Source organism: Hydractinia symbiolongicarpus, chromosome 7 (genome assembly GCF_029227915.1).
Source record: "Hydractinia symbiolongicarpus strain clone_291-10 chromosome 7, HSymV2.1, whole genome shotgun sequence".
NCBI lineage: Eukaryota > Metazoa > Cnidaria > Hydrozoa > Anthoathecata > Hydractiniidae > Hydractinia > Hydractinia symbiolongicarpus.
Window position 1 is genome coordinate 19,463,505 of NC_079881.1, and position 24,271 is coordinate 19,487,775.

General features: G+C 33.5%; 4 protein-coding genes and 1 long non-coding RNA gene across 5 annotated transcripts in view; 4 read left to right on the plus strand and 1 right to left on the minus strand.

Moving 5' to 3' along the window:
* Positions 1 to 1,595: 1,595 nt before the first annotated feature.
* On the minus strand, positions 1,596 to 5,889 carry LOC130649432 (dynein regulatory complex protein 10-like). The gene is made up of 4 exons (XM_057455709.1): positions 4,937 to 5,889; positions 3,974 to 4,207; positions 2,628 to 2,699; positions 1,596 to 2,259 (listed from the first exon to the last, which is right to left on the minus strand). Exons 1-4 carry the CDS (start codon positions 5,687 to 5,689, stop codon positions 1,969 to 1,971), a joined length of 1,350 nt encoding a protein of 449 aa, XP_057311692.1. The 5' UTR covers positions 5,690 to 5,889; the 3' UTR covers positions 1,596 to 1,968.
* LOC130649441 (uncharacterized) lies at positions 5,503 to 7,110 on the plus strand. Its single transcript, XR_008983049.1, has 3 exons — positions 5,503 to 5,640; positions 6,156 to 6,397; positions 6,690 to 7,110. It is a non-coding gene; the product is annotated as an uncharacterized LOC130649441 (long non-coding RNA).
* A 4,336-nt stretch (positions 7,111 to 11,446) lies between these two features.
* On the plus strand, positions 11,447 to 13,717 carry LOC130649435 (uncharacterized). The gene has a single exon (XM_057455712.1). It carries the CDS (start codon positions 12,003 to 12,005, stop codon positions 12,843 to 12,845), a length of 843 nt encoding a protein of 280 aa, XP_057311695.1. The 5' UTR covers positions 11,447 to 12,002; the 3' UTR covers positions 12,846 to 13,717.
* A 56-nt stretch (positions 13,718 to 13,773) lies between these two features.
* On the plus strand, positions 13,774 to 16,406 carry LOC130649437 (MOB kinase activator 1B). Its single transcript, XM_057455714.1, has 2 exons — positions 13,774 to 13,960; positions 14,805 to 16,406. Exons 1-2 carry the CDS (start codon positions 13,814 to 13,816, stop codon positions 15,303 to 15,305), a joined length of 648 nt encoding a protein of 215 aa, XP_057311697.1. The 5' UTR covers positions 13,774 to 13,813; the 3' UTR covers positions 15,306 to 16,406.
* A 3,750-nt stretch (positions 16,407 to 20,156) lies between these two features.
* Positions 20,157 to 24,271, plus strand: part of LOC130649427 (TATA-binding protein-associated factor 172-like) — a 44,196-nt gene continuing 40,081 nt past the window's right edge. Inside the window, exon 1 of the mRNA XM_057455704.1 lies at positions 20,157 to 20,258. The gene's annotated coding sequence lies outside the window, so the exon portion shown is untranslated. The remainder of the gene's footprint in view (positions 20,259 to 24,271) is intronic.

Consider the following 24,271-nt stretch of genomic DNA (forward strand, 5'->3'; position numbering starts at 1 on the left):
TCAGCAAATAAGTAGGCAACAGCCAAAACGTAGTTTTTTATTCCTAACATAACACGCACAAATAAAGCTTTTTTAGCTCTTTTGGAAGAGATATTTTGCAGTTTTTTTTTTCACTTTCTAGCAACAAGTTACATTTCGTTAGTTGAACTGACAAGAGCTGATCTAAGAGTGATAATACAAAAATACAAGAATTCCATAATCCTATATAATCAATCGTATATAAAGGTTACGAAATAAATGTCTGGCGGATTACCTATTCTCTAGTCTTTAGAGTCTTAGTCTAACCACTGTTCAAATAAAAGCAAAACGCATTAGGAATTAGGTGGAACTGTTTCACTACCATTTTTTTAATGCATCAAGAAGAACTGGTGTTAAGTGGCGTGTATGAACACGACAAAATACAAACTCTTTTCAAGATTTTCCAACTTTTTGCTAACCTACAATTAAATGCGATTCTAACGCTGAATCCCTAAGAGAGTTATTTTTGTGAAATTAGAAAGTACTTGTATTTCGCGAATTTAAATAAAAAAGAATTTTCTGCCCAATTTATTCTGTTTTTTTGGGTTTTTCTATAGTATTAATTTTTAATATGGAAGTTGTGTCTCTCTGTAACCGCCAAAGTGAATGTGTTCATTTTCCTTTGATGTCGCCGAAAAAGTGATGTCCGATCTGTTAATCTGTCTGACATCACGCGGCGATGTTAATGCATTCAGAATGACAGAGGATTCAGTAGTTATTAATTATGCTTATCAAAAATTTATTTTAGGCCCAACATTACAAAGAGATTGTTAATTATTCTTTGTCTAATTTAGGAGATTTCAGGAGAATTTAGGTTTTTTTTAAGATGATCATAGGAGGAGTGGCCACATCAGTTGCATTAAGCTGGCTCGACTTAAACTACACTTTAAGATGGTTTCTTTAAGTAAAAAAAATGAATGAAAAATAAGATTTATTTTTATTTAGTAGTGGCTTATTACAGTTGCCTATTGACATGTTAGCAAGATACATGTCTTTTCTCACCTCTAAATTACCGAAAGTGTGTTTTTTGCAAAACTGTTAGGTTTTTTTTTGTCAATTCTTTTTAACACTTGTCATAGTTAAGAATCGTCTTATGTTTCAATATTTTGTAACAAAATCGGCCATCTTTATTGCATTACAGAATTTACCACCCTGTACCAGGTGTTTCTTAGCTGTCGGCATCGATATTAAAAAGGTAAAAACCCTTGGAGATAAGGCAGACAAATTTTTATACCATTAAAAGCCGAACGATTCGAACAAACCGGTCTTTTTCAACACATCAACAACGACTTGGTAGAATTAAACGTGCACCTGGCATATGATTTTATGAAACACGGCCTGTGAAAAGATCCACTTGGTTAAGGAGACGAAGAGCAACGAAAATGTAAACCTACCCTACAAAACCCTTTTATCAATGCGTACTAGTTGTAGCAATATGGGATTCCGATCAATTTTCTTGTTGAAAGTAGTCGGTTTTAAAATTATTCTTAGCAGAAGTTCTAAAAGAAAAAATTCCTTCAGCGTCAATTTTTAAATCAATTTTAGGTATAATTTACAGAGAAATGAAAAATCGTGACTTTGATCGTGAAATTGTTTTCATAATAAATTTAATGTTTTTACAATAATTTAGAAACATATTTACATAACTATCGCATATATTATTTAAAATCACGCAGTAGTTTTAAAACCTATTTCTATCTGTACGAGAGAGAAAAAAATATTTTTACTAATAGAGTGCTTAAAAAGACCTTCCATGAATTTTTGAACCTTACCCAACAGAGGAGGGTTATCGATTGATCTTAGCCGAAAAAACTTTTGTCGAGTTAACAGAAAACTAAACATTGATCAGACCAGAAACACTTTTTTCTTGGATATAGTGTGTACTGATGCATTCTGATATTGTTGCTTGCCTTTCAAATCGGTTTTATACTAAAAACATTTCATATCACGTTATTTCTTTTTCTTTTTCGCATTTTTTGCATTTTTCCCTTTCTTGCTTTTCTTCTGTTTTGCTTTCAACGCCTTTCTACACTTGTAAGCCCTCCAGAAAGCTTGTAACAACGTCGCTGCTTTCACCATATTCCGCAATTCACGCTCCGCTTCTTCACGCTTCTCTTGTGCGATACGCCTTTCTTCCATGATCTGATCGTATTCTTCTTCGAGTACTTTGAAACGTTCTTCTAAATCGTGAAGTTGTTTCTTCTCTTCGGTGTATATAAAACTTAACTCTTCCAGCTCATCCTGTAAAAAACAAGACTTGCAGCCCTCAAATCAAAATTTAACGTTAGATCTAGGGTATATATATAGAATATTTGAGGAGATTTTTATGCAATTATACCTGGGAGAGGGGGCACAAAGAGCCACCGGCATGTTTGACCAGGCATAACTTTTGTTGGGCTACTGACTGAGTGGTGAAGTTTTATGATTTTACCTAACTTTTATTGTAATGAAAATCGAAATTTATAAAAAGGCTTATCCTGAAAATAGGGCTAAGTTTAGACATTTTCGGAAAAACTTCAAAATTAAGACACACTCACGCAAAATCAAAAATACGTTTCTCAGAGTAAGGAACGCATGCGCAAACATAATTCATTTTGACAAGTTATTACCTGTCGTTCTGTCATATCGCCGTCATATTTCTGTATCCAGTTCTCGACTTCCGTTTCAATCTTGTACTTCCGCTGCAAGCGAAAAAAGAAAACATGACTTGTGGATTGTCACTTGTGGATTGTGGAAAACATAGAATTAAGAATTACCGTTTGAAAACGGGCTCCGTATTCCCAAACTTTAATTCCGCGGTTTTAAAGAAAGGACGAACATTCGCAATATTTTCGCGATAGCTAATTCTCGCGAATTAAGCAAATCCTATTATTTCGCGAGAATTAAATTTCCCGAATTTTGTTAAAAAAAATTGAAAGCACTATTATTTTCTTGATTTATTTTTAGGAGCTTTAATCTGTACGTGACAAATAATAACTGCTGCTGAAGTTAAAATGTGAGTGTGATGAAAATCAGAAAAAAACTGTTAGCGTAAAAAAAAAAAAAAAAAAAAAATAATAATTTCGTGAGAATTAATTTTCGCGAGCTTGACGAAAGCAAATTTTCCAATAATTTTGACAGGAACTAATTCTCGTGAAATTAAAATAAAAATCGTAAAATTCAAGAAAACTAATTCTCTCAAGGGATTTCGCACCATTTGATCTCGCATTACCTGATCTCTGATAATTTTTTATTTCGCATTTTGCATAATTATCAAGTTTCTACCATGCGAGAAGTAATTTTCGTGAGAAATTTTAAAACCAACCTGCAAAATTTCTCACGAAAAAAAAACTCTAAAAGTGTCAGGCTCGCAAAAATTGAACACTGTATAAACGTACCAAAATCTATTTCTATTCATTCACAAAAGTTGATTGATTTTTCTCGAAAAAAATTTGTTGAAATTACTTCGTTTAAATTACTTCTTTTCGAAACTTAATTGGTAAATACTTTAACTTAATTGACTACCCTGCTATTTTTTTGTTGTTTTTTTTGTTTTTTGTATTCTTTTCCTTTTTTATCTACAAAAAATTTATAATGTTTTATCAAGCAGTCAATTTGCAAAAATCCAAAAATAAAATTCACATCTTCACGGAGATTTTTAAAAAAATATTCATGTTTTTTTAAGGTTTTTCTCCAAATATTCATGAAAGTTTCAGGTTTTCAAGAATTTAAGGCTTTTTAATGCATTTCAAGGCCTGGCAGACATCCCATATTACAGCTTCCAACCAGTTTGAACATATTATAACATTTTGTATAAAAATAGGTTACTCCTTTCTAAATACAGAAGCCATCACACAAAAACAACTCCATGGTATTCCAGGATTTTTAGAGTTCCTTGACGTTTACACTACGATACTAGAAAGGTTGAAGAGCTTCAATAATTCGTAACAAATACAGTAATAACACTCCCACATACCTTTCTAAGAGCTAACTCGTTATTCCGATGCGTTGCAGTATCTGAATTCAGTTTTTGTTTTAAACGAATAACCTCCTGCTGAAGTTTTGCTTTTTTTCCATCTGAATTTTTTATTTCAGACGTTTGAATCTTGTCAGCATCAGAAATAAGTTTTCGGTTGACTATATCAGATTCCTGTTCTAAAGTTTGAATGGCTAACTTTAACTTTCGTATTTCTTCATTTTTCTGATGCACCTGTAGATAAATGGTATAAATAGCACAAAACATAAACCACTTCCTATGTACCTGGTTATCAAATAGTGACATTAATTGGTCCTTAACAAATTTTCTCTGAAAACAGAAAATAAATAATGATACTAATCTCGTGAATAGATGTTGCTTGTAAGATTTATAAGATGCTGCTTACAAGATGCTGCTTACAAGATGTTGCTTTATAAGATGTTGCTTATACGATATGTGTGTAAATATTTTGAGAAAAAAATGTTTACAAAATTTGATATTATTATTGCTTGCATTGCTTTTTTGTTTTGTTTTTAGATATTTTTTCATTTAAAATTTTGAATAACCTTTCTTGGATACACACAATTTTGTGAATTTGACTAAAATCTTTGAAATGCATGAAAATAATTACCATTACGACAATTAACACTCATAGTTTATGTTTAAATTACCAAGTTTAGGTTGTCATTTAACATGGCTGTTTTAAGGTAAAACAGATTAGTCAACTTAACTTTATTTTTTGACTGATTTAAAGTATTTTATACAAGTTTTGTACCTATGATAAGCTCCGTTGGAATGTGCAGGAAAACTCTATTTTAACTTAATCTACTTGCAAGAACAGGAAATGTCTAGCAAATGATAAACATAAATGTAAAGAAAATGAGAGAGAAATTTATTGATTCAAAAAATAGATCCTCATTTTTCAATTTTACAAAAGTTTCAAACATAATTTGAAATACTGACCATATTTTCTTTTTCTTGTGTTGTTATATTCAATTCATCTTCCAACTTTTTAATTAAAGCTTGAGATTTTTTTTCTTTTATCATCATTTGAACAGTCGTTCGCTGTTTTTCTCGTTCCTCACCTGGTGCAGTTACCAATCTGGCAAAAATTTGCTCTCGTAACAACACGAGATGGTCAATAAAAGTGTTTGATTCATGTGATCTCTCATTACGTTCATCTTTTATAGCATTATATGCTGCTGGATTATTTCTAAACAAGCGTATAGTAATGTTAACAACACTAGAAAGTTTCGATGCAAGGTATTCAACCTGTTCATCAGCAGAACTATAGTCATTGTTATCATCTATCTTGTCATGTTCTTCTGACTCCACATTAGAGTTTGTTGATTGAGGTCGTTTGGACTTTCTTTGACTTGCCATTGCTTTTGTGTGTAGCAGTTGAATGTAATCATATTCTTTTAAAACACTACACAAATCTGAACCTAGCATAACCGAAAAACGATCAAGATTTTCTACCAAATAAGGTAACAGCGTAACTAGTTCACAACGACGTATGAGATCATCAACAACACTGACAACTCTTTGGGAATCAAGGGATGACAATTTCTTTTTGGAATGGTCCAGCAATTTACTGAAATCTTTGTTTAAATCATCTTTTCCACGTGGTTTATTTTGAAAGGATAACTTCTCCACACCTGCTACAAGTGAGTGCATATTTGTCCTAACAACTTTTGTGGGTGCTGCAACTGCCATTATTTGATTGAATAGAAAATATTTTAAAATTCTACACTATAATTAAAATAATAATTACATTTATAGACAATTTATAACTGTTTTGTTAATGACAGCTTATTACTAACTTAAAATCCACAATATTCTTTAGAAAAATTACAAAAATAAGCCAGATAAAAAAGGAGAAAAGATTTATTTTAAATACAGCGGCGGATTTAGACTTCGACCACTTCGGCACTTGACTAAGGAGAAACTTTGCCATTCTGAAAATCATGTGTATATATCTAAAAGTAGTAATTGAGTTGAAGCAACGCATAATTTTTATTACAAGCATTTACTAAAGTTCCTTTGCGCAGGATGCAAGTTATTAATTTTATCCCCACCCAGGAGTGTTTGCCGAGGCTCGACTCTCCTTCGATGTGCTTTGCCGAAGTACTATGGTTTTCAAGGTAGTCGAATTACATTTCACCACATTTCTGTTTGATAGGTTCGGCAGACTTCGGCGAGCACCGAACTGAAAAGGCTAAGGAATCATTTTGTATTGACTTGCAGCAAGTAAACGGAAGTTTTGAATATATGATTGCGGAATGAAGTTGAGCAATGCTGTTAAGAAGAAACATGACTGGAAAACATTTATCCTCTGTGTCGCATGTGATTACAGAAGAAAAGCAGGCTTTGACTAAGCAGAAATCATAGCATTAATTTAATGACTACTAGCTACGCTTTCAGGTACATATGTTTACTTTTAACCCCATTGATCTTAGACTAAGATACACAATTGCTTTCTATTGCTGTGCTAGCAAGTGTGAGCATGAAACTGTTTATATTTTCACTTTCAATAAATTTGAAAAAGCTTTGGGTCAAATTCAAAAGAGCTTTGTGTTATCTTGGGTTTCTTTTTTATTTAAGTAACAAAACATTTTATAACAACACAATAAATCAAATAGCTGGCCAGCTGGTAAATGTGTAAGGTATAACAATTTGTTGATGTTATAATAATTTTGTATGTTAACTTTTGTAGATTCAAATCTTCTGGCAGTAGACACTTTCCAAACGATTTTTCAACATGTCATAAGGCCAATAAAGAGAACACTTGATGATATTTTGGTTTAAGATCTCTAGCGCATATCGAAATAATCCCTGGAGATGGTGCTAATTATACACAATTCTAATAAGAAAAAGACATGGTTTTATTAATGGGTGAAATGGCGATGTTTTTCACATTTTCACTAAAAGTTGTCATGCTGATAGGCATGGAAAATGTTTTTGATTTTACTAACATGGCGACAATGACTTAGCATATATACTTATTACAACCCAATGGACACATGTGTAATAATGTAGTTAACGATATCTGTTCTTGAATGATTTTGTATTGTTAAAAATTTTAGGTATTTAGAGTAATTATCACATATTAGCTACAAGGTATTTTCAAGTTTGATTCAACATTTTAAAAGTGTGAGCCAGAAATGGTTACCGATAAAGAAAAACAGTGTTTTTTTGCTTTATGCTAATAGAGCTAAATATTTTTTGATTGAATGTTCTGCTAAATCAGTGTTCATTCTGGACACTTAATTAAGACAGTCATCAAAAATATGTTGTGTTCGCGTCCTCCGACCGACTCACTTTTGGTAATAAAAACCCCAGTCGGTAAGTCGGAAAAAAACCGGGAAAAAATTATGCAAGATATTTTTTCGCCAGAACTAATTTATGCAAAATTGCTAAAATTAACTCTCTAAAATTAATTTTCATAAAAATTAATTCCTTTAGGGCACTCCTGTGGCTACTGACGGTTTACAGGGCGGCGAAAAATGGTCTACAAACAATTTCGAGTGGTGCTATACAGTCTTTTTCAGGAATATTTGAGGTGTGTGACGATTCGCACATGTAAATCAAGTAAGGCGTGCAATGTAAAACGCAAGTGCAAAGGAATGTTATGCGTGCGATAGGGGCTCCAAGGTTAATCTTTGCTACACATTTATTGTGCGGTAGAAAAGTGAGGACGTTTTGAATCGTGAACCCCAAACATGATGATCCAGCGTCTACCTAGGGCGACTCTCAATTTTAACTTCCTTTTCTACATGTCCGAAATAGTATGCATGACTAAACTGTCATTTTCATAAATTTATTGTTATTTTGCAGGTCATCACAAGCAAATAGGCAAAAATATGCTTCCTTTTTTAAATTAAAAAAAATCTTTATCCATGTGGCTTTAAAACTTCAAAATTCATTCAGAAAGTTCAGCTACATTTTAACACAATTTATACAGAAAAAAATATACTGCATGTGGGTTTCGTTTTTAAAATTGTTTGAACAAAAATAACACTTGCGGTATAAAGAAAAAAATCAATTAAATTCAAACCTGCTATGGTCTCCAATTGTTTTGTCAAATGAAGAAATTATCTACAATTAAATCCATGATAAAATTTCTGTTCCACCTGTAATTGCAGTTTCGCATTAGTTAAGAACCGCATGACTGGATTTCTTATGTAAGACTTGGTTACCAACAACGAAGGGGCCAGGCAAGAGAGACTTATGTCTACGTAGAGTCGGTGAATTAGTTAGGATGGTCAGGTTGGCTATGAATAGGCTTGCTCATGGATTTAAAAGACCAGGACTATTAAATAATTCTGAGATCAAAAAGTGTTCGACCAAAACAGAAATCTATCAGACGTTTTGTCGGACAAGAGTTCGAAACGAGCTACGGACATGTCCAACCAAACTGCAAATGTAGCGGACATTTTGTCTGACGAGTCTTCAAAAATTATTTCGAGGGGTGCCATCGCACACTACAAAATGGATTTTATAGGTTGGTTTTGAAAACTCAATATTTATTTTTCAGACATGCAATTATTTACACACCTGAAACGATTTAGGGGTGTGCAAAGGCGTGCACGTTCGATCGCACGCCTCTCCTGAAAAAGACTGACTATTTTCTTTCTTTCTTTCGTTTGATACTTGACTCCATTAAATTTTATAGCTTGAACACATAGCTAACTTGTTAAAATGTTTTAAAGAAATACTATGCGCTTTACTTAAAATAATACTGTGATTGGCCCTGGGGAACGACTTTGCTTGCTCCAATCTGAAAATCCCGGTAAGAATACCGCCGACCACCCGACTGACTCCTTTTTGCGGGGTCTTTAAGACGCAAACACAACATATTTTTAATGGTGACCTAAGAGGATTTCCCTGACTGACAGTAGCTATCAGCTAATAAGCTAGCTACTGATTTTCCTCTTCTGGTTAACAGAAATCTCAGACAGAACATAGCTTTTAAAAGAACAATTATCTCATAACATTTTAAAAATACTGAGTGCGTGTCAATGCTTGAAGTGTTTGAACTGCAAAGTTTAGCTTTTATTTTCCCTGTTAAAAATTAACTAAAATTTATTCAATAAAAAAAAAGCTGCTAGCGAGTAGATAAAATTAGTAAGTATGGTTTACCATTAAAAAAGTTACATAGCCGTAGTAGAAAAAAGAACAGCGAACTGTGAATAGTGAAGAAACAAGATGTGTGACAAACAAAACTACGTCGTGATAGTTGTTTTGGATCGTTGCTAGTGATTGCAACGAATGACCAATAACGTCGCAGAAGCATGGTCGACATAGCTATATAAAGTTTTTAATTGGGTACCACAAAAAATAATAATCAAAGAACATGATGTAAATGTATTACTAAACTCATAAATATTTTATATTTCAGTGATAACAGCGAAGAAGTTTGCTTCTTGGCTTATTTCAGGAAAAATGTATATTTAACCTCCCTTCATTTTCCCGATTCGATACCAAATCGGAACGCATTAGCAGCTGTTACTTTATGTAAGCTGACATATAATTCCAATTTCAAAAAGACGCATACGGTGTGCGTCTTTTCGAACTTTCGTGAAATTACCAAAATAAATAATAATGTAACCCAGATACACGTGAATCCTTGCACACTTTTTTTAACTTATTTCAATTATGTAGCGTTCGTATTATGTTAACATAATAATAACAACAATCCTACATAATAATATTAAGTCCACAATAATAATATCAAGACGACATAATAATAGTATGTTGATAAAATAATTACGATAACATATTTGTGCCACCGATTTATATTAAAAAAATTAGCTTGTTTTTAAGTTATAAATCGAGTTGAACGTTAATATAAGTTGAGGTGACACAAATATGCCATCGTAAATAAAACAAATTGTTTACATAATTAGCATTTTATGTTGATATATTTCGCAATAAAAATGGTTTGCGTGCCCCCTTCTTTTTGACTTCGTAAAAATCAACATGCTTTTAAAATATGAGCGATGTGTATATAAGAAAAAATCAGGACCGACAGTCGTGGTTGCGAACGTGAAATAACTGCAGAAAGACGATACTTCATTTGCTAAAAATTTTTGTTACCCACAGTAAAGTAATAAATAATGCAAGTTTTATTTATAGCTAGCCAGCTTTACGAAATCCACCCATTGCTGTAAGGTTTATGCTTTATTTATCGTAGCTAACGCTTAAGTTTTTGTGTTGTCTCAAAACCTTTAAACTTTTTTAGCTTGCAGCCTGGCTAATGGAGCATTTTTTTACTGTTGATTGTTTTCATGCTGTGCACCAACATGACTGTAAAAGCTTTATCCTGATGTTAATTAATTATAGGTTGTCTTATTATTCCATTTTTTAAATTTTTTAATAAGAATTTTTGATGTAGCTAGCCAGGTAGCTATAACTAGCTAGCAAACTAGTAGCTAGCTGGTATATATTAAAAAATACCAACAAAAAACAGGCAATTTAGGTGTTTATTTCATCACTTGTTTAGCCTGAAACTGTTCTTTATTTTCTCTTATTTTTTTAAACTACATTTTTTTAAACTACACGTTAACATTGCTTAACGTCTGGAATTGACAGCGGCATTTGGGTGGATGTGCACATTTTACATGGCTAGCATCACTAATATCGAGGGATTTTCCCTTTTTTATCTATACTTGCCAATAAAATAAAGTATTGTGCTTCCTTGGAATTATAAAGGTATATGATGTGCATATTTTAAGTAGCTAGCCTCACAAATGTCAAGTGAATTATAGCTATACCCTGTGTATTTATGTGTAAAAAATAATACGCTTTTGGCCATTGACTCACAAAAAGGACTTTCCCAATTGAGGCATGTCAAAAGTTACAAACTCACTTGGACAGGTAATTTTACACAACCTGGTAATACTTAGCTATCGATTAAGCTAATTGAATTACATCAATTAAGTTAATTGAATACACATAATCTTGGAGTAATGTTTTCCAAAGAAAGATTAATGCTAGCTATATACCCTAGATTGTTATGCATAAGTTAAAAAAATATACATCACAAAGGAAGTATAATTATATTTACACATCTGCGATTATTGTTATTATTATATGAAAGTGTTTATGGCCTCGATAGCTCCGTGACAGATGCATCGCGAAGCCCTATCGATACAACTGTTGTCTTTCAAGATGTTTTGATATAAAAATAGCACAAGAAAAATTTCATAATAAACTTGAATACACATAGTATTTATTAACTCGTGTCTTAAACTCTAAAAATATATTTATAACGGTAAAACATTTTGTTTTTGATAAAGATATTTATTTCAAAATATGATGAATAAAATTACTCTTAGACAACCACAGGAGGCACAGTTTAGCATTCCCTTCTTTGTTCATTCAGAATGTGTTTTTTACATCCCTGCAAACTTGCATGACACACAGAAATTCCTAATTGACACAGTCATGGCGGCGACCATAGGACTACATTGACCTTTAATATCTCGAAAACTCACAAATATAATTTTCAGTTAATATAGTCAATTAAAACCAAATTTCATTTTCTTTAAATTTTTAGCAATGATTTAGTCTCAGAACCGTTCTTAAAAAACTTCTACAGTCTGCTCTTCAATGTTGTAGAGTAACCCAAATTTCATCAGTGCGGAATGTCAGCTGAAATAGCTCAAAAATCAGAGAAATGTCTGGATGTTAGCCAAAGTCAAGAACATGTCAGGAATGTGAAGAGAGTAAGGGTTTTATACTGAGTGGTGTCCTTTTAACTTAAAACCTTGAGAACTAATTTTCACAAAACGACACAAAAATCTGCACATTTCATGGCACTTTGTTAGTTTAATAACATATTTTGTGTGCTGTCATAGAAATTTAGGTAAAATACATTCTAATATTCTAAGAGTGCATGAATAAACCAATCAGAATTAAGCAAAGCAGTTAATGAATACTCATACTACTGCAGATCATTAAAAGCAGATGGTGAAATTAGAAGGATAGTTTTTGCATCCTGGTATACAACCTTTTTCTTATCATAATGAGGTGGATTCTCTTTGTGTTGTATGGTTTTACACTAACTGGTTTGAGCAACATGGCTAAAAAGAGAAACAAGATGCCCAGAAAGCTTGGTTTTTGGAACATGCTTCAAAAAAAGACATACACAAGAAATTGTTCACTAGGTAGATCTGCTGTGGTATGGGAGATTTTATCAGACAAATTTTATCCTGTTTACAAACAATATGAATTGACTGTTCCAGTGAAATGTCCATTCCACTCTGAAAGGAACATGTATTATCATGTGGAGCTGAACAAAGAAAAATTATCTAATTCAAATTGGAAATGTAATATTTGTGGTAAACATTTCTTTGGTGAGGATTTCCTATATTATCACATGGATCGAAAACATAGAGAGAAATTTCAAACTAAGAAGGAACATATATGTTTGGCAGATTACTGCGATATATTTAGGTGCAACTTACATAGCCAATATCCAGTTGTAAGAAGTAATTTTGGACCTTGCAACGATAAGTCTGTGCGGAATCTACAAAGAAAATGTGAAAATTTGCTGACCCAGTGTCTTCCAGACAAAATGCATCATTTTGTTTATGATGCACTCTTTACTTCAATTTGTTCAACTTTGACATGTGACGACTTTTACACACAATTTGAAGATATATCTTTGCTCACTGTTTTGAAGTGGTTCCTAGCTGTATCATTTAGTTTTTTTATTTTGTGTTATCTATGTTCAGTGTGTTGGGAAAATTGGGAGGAAGAAGTCAATGATACTGATAAAAAACGCAAAGATGAAATAGATATGTTTGCTTTAGCAACGTGGCAAAAGAACAGATATGAAACATACCACAACCTTAGACGACGCTAATCAACAATTGTAAAAGCTGGTTAAAGTGGCAACAGCAAGCAGTTGTTTCATCAGTTAACAATTGTTCCACATACATCTTATTACCATTTAACATTTTATAAAAGATAACATGGTAATTTTATGTTTCAGGCTGATTAGATAATGAAACATGCTTCCACTTTCCCTAAATGATGTCTGTCAAATTGTGAATAAGAGGAATAAACAACGAATAAACGCACATTTGAGAAGCTTTCTTTCTTAAAGAATTTTATATTCAACTTTTTAGGTTAAATTTAATGTTGGCCCTTTTTTAATTTCGCTACGATCTACAATTTTATCAGTATATATATATGTAAATATATTTACTATGTTTTGTTTAAAATGAAATCATGTAGGGTTTATTATTTTTTTATTATTTTTGTTCCCACTGGCATCTTATGGAAGAATAACACACAACTTTAGAGTTTTAGTGATTCCAACGCAGACTAACCATTTCAGTTAAATTTTGTATATTTGCACAATACATAAGCTTAGATTTTTGAAAATCTGTATAGAATTGGGATGTTTCTGTACAAATATGATTTATTGATTTTTATGGCCATCACAAACAATAGGGTAGTGGGAAGCTTTAATTTAGTATGTTGCATCAGGGAAGTCTCATTTCTCTCTAGTGTTTTTAAGAATTTTTTTGGACAGTGGTTTATAATAACTTTCCAAAATGTAAAAGTTAAAATGATGTCTTGGTTTTCTTGGGTTTTTTTGATTGCTTAAACTTTCATGTATTGCCCATCTCCTTTCTTCCTCCCCTACAAGCAAATTGTTAAGGAATTTTATAGAGGGATTGTTTTTTTTAATTGTGTTGCAGAATGGAGCTCAGATGTTGCTTAAATACTAAATGTTTTTTTTTAGATAATTTTTATTCATTGTTTAAATTATCAATTCTCTTTTAGATGAACTAATAACAGGAAAAGCATTCACATGACCTTGCAATGAGTTTTTTATTTGGTTCGAGAAACAACAAAACATTCAAACCTCGCAAAAGTATACCAGAAGGCACACACCAGTATGATCTGCTGAAGCATGCAGAAGCAACGCTGGGATCGGGAAACTTGCGAAATGCTGTTATGTTGCCCGAGGTATATAGTTTGTGTTTTATTTGCCAACTTTGAATTTTATATATGGTAAGATGGTCATTTGCCTGTAATGTTTTAATTTTCAGCATTGTTCTGGGATTTTTTTTTATTTTAAGTATTGTTATTTTTTTAATTTTTTTTGATTGATTAGTCTACCAGACAAGGAAAATCAGGAGTAAAGTCAGAAAATTAATATACCTTCCCAAAGAACAATTAAAGTCAATTATGTAAATTTGCGGAAATATTTGGAAGATCAGGAAAAATTACGCAAATGGCATGCATAACTGATACAACCAATGTCAAATTATACTATAGTAGCTTGCTCTAAAAACGAAAGCAAAATAGTAAAAAATTACGAAAACTTAAAAAAAATGCACCCTAAGATTCTAGGCTAAATGAATTTTGAAGACAAAGGTTTTTTTTTCTAATCGGAAGTGTATGTTGGATACTTTTAAATAATGTTTAATTTTGTTGTAAAGTTTTTGAATTTTACCTCATTTTAAGAGAGGAAGTTTGATTTTTGTTTGCTTTTGCGCGTTATTCTCTTTGAATAGACTTCTTTGAATGTTTGAAGTTTCCGAGGTAAGCTCTTTTAGCTTTAACAACTGTATAGGGGGCTAAACGATGCAGAACCTTGCTGAAAAGAGATTTTTTAACCAATTTCTCCCCACAGGATTATTGTTCAGGATATAAACTTTTTTTTGAGTGTAGATGGATACCTTATCTTTTGCCTGTCATGCAATTGTCAAAGCTAAAAGGGCTTACCACCAAAATGTAAACAATCAGAAAGGGGTACTTTTACGCTAACGCAACTTTGCGCGTTTCCATAATATATATTTTTATGTAGGGTGAAGATCTCAATGAGTGGATAGCTGTAAACACTGTGGATTTTTTTAATCAAATTAACATGTTGTATGGAACAATCACAGACCATTGCACTCCCGAATCTTGCCCCGTCATGTCGGCAGGACCGAAATTTGAATATTTATGGGCTGACGGAGCCTCTGTGAAGAAACCAATCAAATGCTCGGCACCTAAGTACATCGACTACTTAATGTCGTGGGTGCAGGACCAACTGGACGACGAATCCTTATTTCCTTCAAAGATCGGCGTGCCTTTCCCGAAGAATTTCGTCAGCATTGCGAAGACTATGCTTAAGCGTTTGTTTCGCGTGTACGCACACATTTACCATCAACACTTTCCGCAAGTGGTCAGTTTGGGAGAGGAGGCTCATTTGAACACGTCGTTCAAACACTTCATTTACTTCGTGCAAGAATTCACGCTGATCGAGAAAAGAGAGTTGGCACCGCTTCAAGAGCTCATCGACAAACTTATCAACAAGAGTTAGTACATCGTCATTTTCTAGAATTCGTTGGAAAAACTAAGCGAGTAAAAAAAAATTTTATGAAGAGTTGATTATTTAGAAGCATGCGGGGTTTTTACATCTTTTTATGACGAACCAATTCTGTTTTTTTTATTGCTAATCTCGTTTTGATTGTTCATATTATTATTTGTTGTCGATCATATAATTTTTCCTGTTTTATTTTTGAATAAATAAAATCACTCTTGTTGCATTGACAGGATTGTGAAAGCGTGATTATATCGTACGGTACGTTCCCGCTAATTCGGACACGCAAGCGATCACAATATGTTTGAATAAACAAATGTTCAAATTAAACAGAATTAAACAGAAGAGTGTCATGAAGGAAGCAACCGAGAAAATTGCTTTGGATATCGGATGGTTCAATTAGGAAATGTTCGAATATCGGATGTTCGAATTAACGGCATTCGAATTAGCGGGTATGTGCCGTTTATCTGTCTTCATGCGTCAACTAGAGCTTGTTGTTATACAGTTTACACGAAATCATAAATTTGCTAATTGTATACATGTATTAGATCTACATTATTTGTAGTAAATGTGTCAAAAAAGCGCGCGGAAATTGTGATGTTCAAAATACGGTTCCATTTGTGTTTGTGTAAAATGTCTGAAAATTAACATACGTGTAAAATGATAGTCCATTCTTCAGAGTCTACCGCGAAAGTTTTTATTCACCCGATCTTGGGAGGTTGGGATGTGAATAGTTTCTTTGATAGCTCCATACTTTTGTATAGCTCTGATTCTATAAATACCTACTATGTTCCTTTTTAGCCTTAATTCGCGAATTCCAAATGCGCGAAATTTTGTACGAAAAAAGGATATACTATGTAGCTGTATGTATCCTGCAGTGATATATACACTAACTTTCGTTGTCACTACGAAAGCAATCGTTCTGTCTTGTTCTGTTGTCGTTTTCAGTTTTCAAACTTATAATTCTCTATTTTTTGTATCATGATGATTATTATTATATATACGGACGTTCTTGTGGCTTTTTATCTAATATTTTTCAACATTCAGTCCTTGTAAATAACTGAATAATTAAACAGGAAAATAGATAGTTTCACATTCACATTCATTTATGTTGTTCATGAAGAATGGAAGAAATTCTCTTACTTATCGCTTTTGCTTGGGTCAAGTGCTGTGAATTTACATAACTTTACAGAAGACCTTCTACAAAATTTGAATTTACAGAACATCCTGCACAAAGTTATATGCCAGATCAGCATACTCAAACTCGATCATTTTTTAGCAAGGTACTGCGAGAAGGCAGGATATTTTCAAAAGTCCTGACCTCTTTCCCAGGGCATTTTGCCTTGTTGACGAAGTAGATAGCGGCGAAAAGTTATTGTTGCTGGCCACTCCGTAATAACGGCTCAGGGGCCACAAGACCTTGCGGACGAGGTTGTAAAAGTCCGTCATTCTTCACAAGCGTCGCAAACAACAATTTATAAAATAACGCATTTTTTTTCACAATACTTCTAAATTAATATAAAGTCATTGTCGGGATTCAAAAGGTACTATTTTCTAAACTCAAATACTTCTTAGTGGTCGCAGATATAGACGAAGAAAATTCATCGAACTTGTGATTCTAAATACGACAATATTTTATTGACGGAGTTTTTATTTAAAAAAAGGAAGGCTTCATAATCTAGTAGAAATTATAAATAAATAAAGAAAAAGCGCAAAAATGTCTTTCATAGCTTTTTCAACGCGAGAGCTGGTGCACGTTTCCGTCAGCGCAGTCTTGTTCCCAGGGAGGGATTATTACTTTTCATGGGTAAGTCCACCACGGCACAAAAAATCTGGAGACGAGGTTGCCTCCTAAAATATAATCACCAGCAGCTCAAGCATTTCAGCAAAAACCCGGGAGTAACATTGTTACAGTACCTACCTTGTTGCAGTGCGCCAGTTTTCCCACCCACGGTAAAATTCGAATTCTTATCAACCTCCTTCCCAGCGCCGATTGGCTTTTCTTGTATGTCGGGACAGCGGACATACTTTAAAGATGCTCTGGAGACGAGATTGAATTCTTTTCAGCATTGATTTTTTCTAAAAAAAATCAGTAATGCTTTTTAAATAAAATGCGCCATCGAATAGAAAAAAATAAAATATATTATAAATTAGAATGAGACGAGTTGCATAAATCAAAGACCTAAAGTAACTGAGAAAAAAATAGAGAAAAAACGAAAAGAAAAAGTACACTTAAAATGGACTACAAAAGGCCGAAAGCCACAGACTTTGACTAAATCGAATTATGAAAGAAAAATGACTATGATAAAATATATAATTAAAATGTATCATCATCAGAAACATGATGCTACCTCACTAACCAGAATGCTGGAAGAAGTAGAATCTTCCAACTTGTCGTTGTTCAACAGTGCTTCGCTACCACGCCCACAAATACAAAATTGATGACGGAAGAAAGCAATAATTATACTTTACATATTTAACTAAGTTGTCCCAAATCTGATGACGTTCGCCAAGCACTGGAGATCTTGCGTGAGTACATGCTGTTCAGTGAAAATGGTGAGTGCATACACCAATGTATTCACCCAGTTGACACAATTGTAGAGAATAAGTTAACCTCCAAATTGAAACAAATGGATATTCGAGATTATTATTAAAATCAGTAATCTTTGACCATACAAAATGTGATACTTTAGTAATTTTTTTTAAAAAAGATAAATCGCCTTAACTCGAACTATTATCTCATTTTTCATAAAGTTCGACTCAATGGAAGCTTCGCGTAAGTCGAACATTCGTTGTGGAACTAGTTCTTCCCGGTCCCTTGAAGGTTCAAGTTAATGAGTATACTGTATGTTGCTTTCGCTTTTCTGCTACCATTTCAGCAGGACGAGCAACCTCTAACACTCGAGCGCCATGTCGCTGACATACTAAGGGCTTAAAAGATCTATGCTCGACTTGCATCACTCTCTCATTATAATACCTCTTTTTTTTCATTTTATTAACTTCATAAGAACTTCTGGCGCTTATATTTATTAGTGCCTCATTAGAAGTATTCTCAGTTTTTGCTCAAACCATGTGGTTCCAGTTTAGTTTAGCAGTTATGTTTCTCACTTTGTTGTGTCTCACAGTCACAAAGCTCCCCTTCTTGTATGAGAGAACGTGCTCAACAGTGAATCTCAATCTACAGTCACACATATCTGGGAACGGTTTAAATGCTAATCATATCTTAGTTGAATCAAATCTACGAAATTTTTCTTGTTGATTACGTAATCTTCATCTTTTAATGGCAATGGCCATCCTCGTTTGCAGGGTTTGTTGCCTATGTTAAAGTTGTTGGCGCTTACTTGACGGTAAAACCCTTCTCGATTGCAAAAAGGCAAAAGCCCCTGGGGACAAGGTTGTTGCAATGAAGTGAAGATGAAAGATTGCATTGATGTGAAGATGAAATTCATCCTCATATCAAAAAAACGCTACAGGCCCTAGGATGGAGGTTGCTGATTAGGCGTGTGTCCTCCAAGCTACTTAAAATGTTTTGCACAATTCCTTTTTCTGTAACTTTAACTGCATTTTTTTGTTATCAGGATCATAGTGATATCGATATTCTTGTTGGATGATGTTTTCAGTAAGATGTTTAGTAGCGCATGTTAAATACTCATACTTTCTCTCCGATATATCGGAAAATAGCGAAATTCCTAAACCACAATCTTTCGCAGGTGATAAAAGTTGTCTCTCGTTGGTATTCACGCATTTTCCCAACCTCGTCCCCAGGATTTTGCGGTCCCTGAGCCGTTATTGCGGAGTGGTCGCTATCAACTTATCAACAAGGCAAAATGCCCTGGGATGGGAAACAAGATTGGCACATTTCGCTAGTAATTGCAAGAAATATTGTTAGAGAAAGGTTCTCAATTGGCTCTCAAACAGAATAGCTATACTAGGTCAAGTTCGCATAAATTGCATGTTTATAATCAATGACAAAACAACTGTAAGCTGCTTGTAGTTCAATTTCTGCGATTTCACTTAACAATTGAGTCTTCTCGAGCCACACATTAATTTTGTTACTAATGCAGTTTTCCTGTCCAATCACAACACCCAAATAACGTTCTCCTTCCTGTGTAATCGTTATTTTTGTATTTTTGAAGACTTTAATTGTTTTTTTGGTGAACATGGGATTTTCTATTTAATGACATTTTGTTGCTTCTGGGCAACCTCAATCCTTAGGCTTTTTTTTCTTTTCATATCAAAAAGAGAAAAAAGCCCTGGGATCGAGGTTGGCTTCTGACTAATAACCAAATTTGGGCCCAATACGACATAAAGTAAGTTGTTTATGGAACTTCCAGCTGAAAAATCATCGGCGTAGGCTTATGTTTGCATTTTTGTCTAGAAGTTGGTTTACAACTTCCAAAACCACGAATATCTTTAAGAAAACAGAGATTGCATGAGCTGTCATCATAGCAATCAGATCACCAGTGTAATGATTGCATTTCGATTGGTTAAAAGCTTACAGCGAATTATTTCTCCGCCTTTAAGTAGTGAATTCGACGCAAACAAGTCTGCTTATGCTCAGATGCATTCGGCGGCGAAAATTGCCGTTTAATTCGCTTTCGTGTAACTCATTCTTCAAAAATGCAAAATAGGCTCTGAAAAGGAGGTTTGCTAAAAGTTTATTGATACTTTGCGATTTTTTTTATTTCATTCTTCTGCGTAAATTATTTCCCTGAAAGTACTTCTATAAGAAGCGAATGTTTTAAAACGAAAACAAAACAATGAAAACAGCGCATATGGATCAGCGCACACACATTTCGCGACAAATTCAACCCCGAATCCGTCATTCACCACCCCGATTTCGGGGCCGAATCCGCCATTCAGAATTCGTCTCGTGGGCAAAAATGGTGGCCTGCTTGAAACAACCATAATGGCAGACATTCACTGCAAGTAAACTCCAGAATTCCAAGTCAGGTAACATTTTTAAAGCTAACCTTGTTCCATTATGGTCGCCTCCGTATATGCTACGGATGTGACGATTTTTCTTCTTTTTTACTGACTGAGAATGTCTCTGACTGAACAGTCAGGGATAACGCATAATCAAAAGAGCCCTAATTATTAAAGTATATTTTTCCCCACAATACGCTCTTCACAAAAGAAAGTAAACGAAGTGAATTTAATAAGGCTTTGACCATGGGCATTATGAGTATTTTTTATTTTTTGAAGAAATAGCTTATCTCACAGCAGAAAAATGTATTGTTATTGCCAGTAACAGTATGACGGAATCTTTAAATTTTGTATATATTTTTATCATTTTTTAAGTTATTGAAACTTTTTTGTATTGTTTTAATTTTACTGAAATAAAAAGTATTACAACGATCTATTTGATAAGGCCACCCTCAAAAATATAATTGGTTAGCGTCACCTGACCGACTCAGTTTGAAAGGCGAACGTTGAGTCAGGGAGTCGGTAAATTTGTAAAAAGTAAACCAAACAATCTACAATCTTTGACACCCAACAAAATCCACCATTTACATTTTCAACGGTCCTCTGAGTTACGGTTATTACGTCCGAATGTTATTTTGATAGGGGATATATTTTTTTGCTTCGCATTTATATGACAAGCAAATACCATGGGAACAACATTGACTGACAAAAATTGAACTTGAAACGGAGGCTAAAAATACAGATGGCGTACATTTAAAAGGAATAACAAAATATGGCTGGGAAATATAGCTAGTATTTTTGTAATTTTTCGGGAAAAATTTTTATCCGACCGACCGACTCACTTTTGTAATTAGAAATGACGCTAACCAAACATATTTTTGACGGTGGCCTAATTTGTTAGACATTTTTAGACATTTTGGCCTAAATTTACCAATTTCAGACAGGTGTCCAAAGTTTTTTTTGTTTTAATAATATGGACAATTTATCTGAGATTATTATTTTTTTTACAGAATATAAAAATCTTATTTCGTTCTTGACATATCCTGTTTAACTGAGAGGGTAAATTGAATTATTTTTCGTAACAATTTTGTCCTCTATGAAACAGGCGTGCGGCACTGGCGGCAATTTTTTATGACCATCCGATTAAGTGAGTCATAACTGGTGGTAAATTTTTACATAAACAAACAAAAGGGGCTTGAGAGAGACTTAGTTATCGCGTAGCACCTAGCCAGCTTAAGGTCTAGAGATAGCTAGCTAGCTATGCTAAAGAAATCAATATCTCTCTACTATGCTTTGTGTTACATAAATAAAAAAATTAAAAAAATATACACATTTTTCTCTATATTGTTGCTATACTGACTTCTTACTAAACTAACTCCAACCGTGTGTCTATAAGACAACTAAAACCAGCTTCAGACCCTCAACATGTGCGACCTGGACTAAAGATATGCACCATGCAGTCTTTTTTAGGAGAGGCGTGCGATCGCAGGCACACGCCTTGGCACATGCCTAAACCGTTTCAGGAGTGTGATTAATCGCACGCCTGAAAAATAAATATTAAGTTTTCAAAATCCAACTATAAAATCCATTTTGTAGCATGCAATGGCGGCCCTTAAAATAATTTTGGAGACTCGTCAGGCCACATTTCCAGTTTGGTCAGCCATGTCTGTAGCTCGTTTCGAACTTTCATCAGACAAAACGTCTAAGAGATTTCCAGCTTGGTCAGACACTTTTAGATTTCAGAATTATTGATTAGTCCTGGTCCTTTTAATCCACGAGCAAGCCTATTCATAGCCAACCTGACCATCCTAGCTAATTCACCGCCTCCTGACTTTTTTAAAAGAACTACGTAGACATAAATCTCTTTTGCCTGGCCCCTTCGTCGTTGGTAACCAGGTCTTACACAAGAAATCCAGCCATGTGGTTCTTAACTAATGCGGAGGTGAACGCCAACGACGCACGGATGAGGCAAGTCTGCAAAACTGCACTTACAGGCGGAATAGACATTTTATCATGGATTTAATTGTAGATAATTTCTTCATTTGACAAAATAATTGGAAACCATAGCAGGTCCGAATTTAATGGATTTTTTCTTTATGGCTGTAGAAACGAAACCCACGGGTGGTATAAATTTTTTTCTGTAAATTTTGTTAAAGTGTAGCTTTAAAGTTTTAAGTGTAGCTTTGTAAGTTTTAAGCCACGTGCATGAAGATTTTTTTAAATTTGAAAACAAAGCATATTTTTGCCTATTTGCTTGTGATGACCTGAAAATAAACAAGAAATATAAAAATGACAGTAAAGATAAGTACGAGAAGTTTGATTGATGATGACATCTTTTTTTATTTTATTTTAATGGATATTTCGTCTTGTTACTACAAGACATTATCAACGTAAATTGTTAAAATTATCTCACAAGTTTTTTTAAATATAATTTTCAACAACTACATAATACACAGAGGACGTATAAAACAATACTTAACAAAACATATAACACATAACGGCAAAATGACAGTATAGTCATGCATACTTTTTCAGACATGTAGAAAAGGAAGTTAAGATTGATAGTCACTATACCAGTAGACGCTCGATCATTATGTTTGGGGTTCACGATTTAAAACGTCCCCCACTTTTCTACCGCAAAATAAATGCACAACAAAAATAACCTTGGAGCCCGTATCGCAAGTGTAACATTCTTTGCACATGCGTTTTACATCGCACCCGTTACTTGATTTACACATGCGAATCAACACACACCTACTCAAATGTTCCTGAAAAAGACTGTTGAAGTAAAATGTTGTTGGACCTCAATGTGTTTATTTAAATAGAAATTAGGAAATAAATATTCAGGAATTTACAGTATATATCTAATATTTTTTACTTGATTAAAGAGGCTACAAAAGGACTCAAGTAAGACCTCCGACATGGACTTTACTCTCTATCGTTTTGCATTCTTAATGATGCAATAAATAGACCACTTGAAAGGTCAAGTACAAGAAATCGTTCGCACTTTACAATTCTATAACAACCTGTTTATGAACAAATATTTTTGTTATGATGGATTTGCTACTTCTTTATTATTATTTTTTAAAAAATGAAGAATTTCCTTTTAGTGTTATATTTGGCCGTATAATAAGCTACGGTCTGTAAAATATATTAAGTAAGGCACAGGGATCTAAACTCATTATGCAAAAGTTTAAACTAAATCATATACTTTGCAGAATTAAGTTAAATCTACTTTGGTTTCTTAATTTTGTAAGAACGATAACAAATATGCAACAAATTTCAGATCACTTGGATTTTAATCTGTGATGTTTCCGTGTTCAACAGAGCACTTGGAACAGTTGTAGCATACAGATTTGATTTTTAGGTACAGTACCGCCTGCGTGTAACTTTACATGTACGCGATAGTTATCACCTTCGCATGAGCTTTCGGTAGCCTTAGAACTTTTTGTTGTTATTGTTAACCTATTGTTAAATACATGAGCTATTTTTGCATGTTGAAAACAATAGAGTTCATGTCTTGTTCGCGAAATTTAATTAGCTCATGTGAACTGTGTGTGTCCCATTGTTGTATTTAATTGCTACAGTCGTCAAGAGATTAACGACTGAAAATAAAATTTAACAAAGGTTTATTGTTTTTACTCACTTTACTTAAAACTTTAAAAATAAAAGATTTTTAAGATCCCATTTTAAAAGTTTGAAAACGAAAAACGGCGATAGAAAAGCTTTTTTAGATCGCATTTTAAAAGTTTAAAAACGAAAAAACGGCGATAGAAAAGCTTTTTTAGATCGCATTTTAAAAGTTTAAGAACGAAAAGCGGCGATAGAAACGCTTTTTTAGATCGCGTTTTAAAAATTTAAGAACGAAAAACGGCGATAGAAAAGCTTTTTTAGATCGCATCGCAAAACAAAATGTTCTCACAATTAGATCTGTCAAGAACGTCAAAAGTTAGATTTTTAGATTTTTCTTTCTTCGGTATTGAAATTTAATTTGTTTTCAAAATCTTATCGTAAAGGGGAAAGTCCTGAAAGTAGGGTTT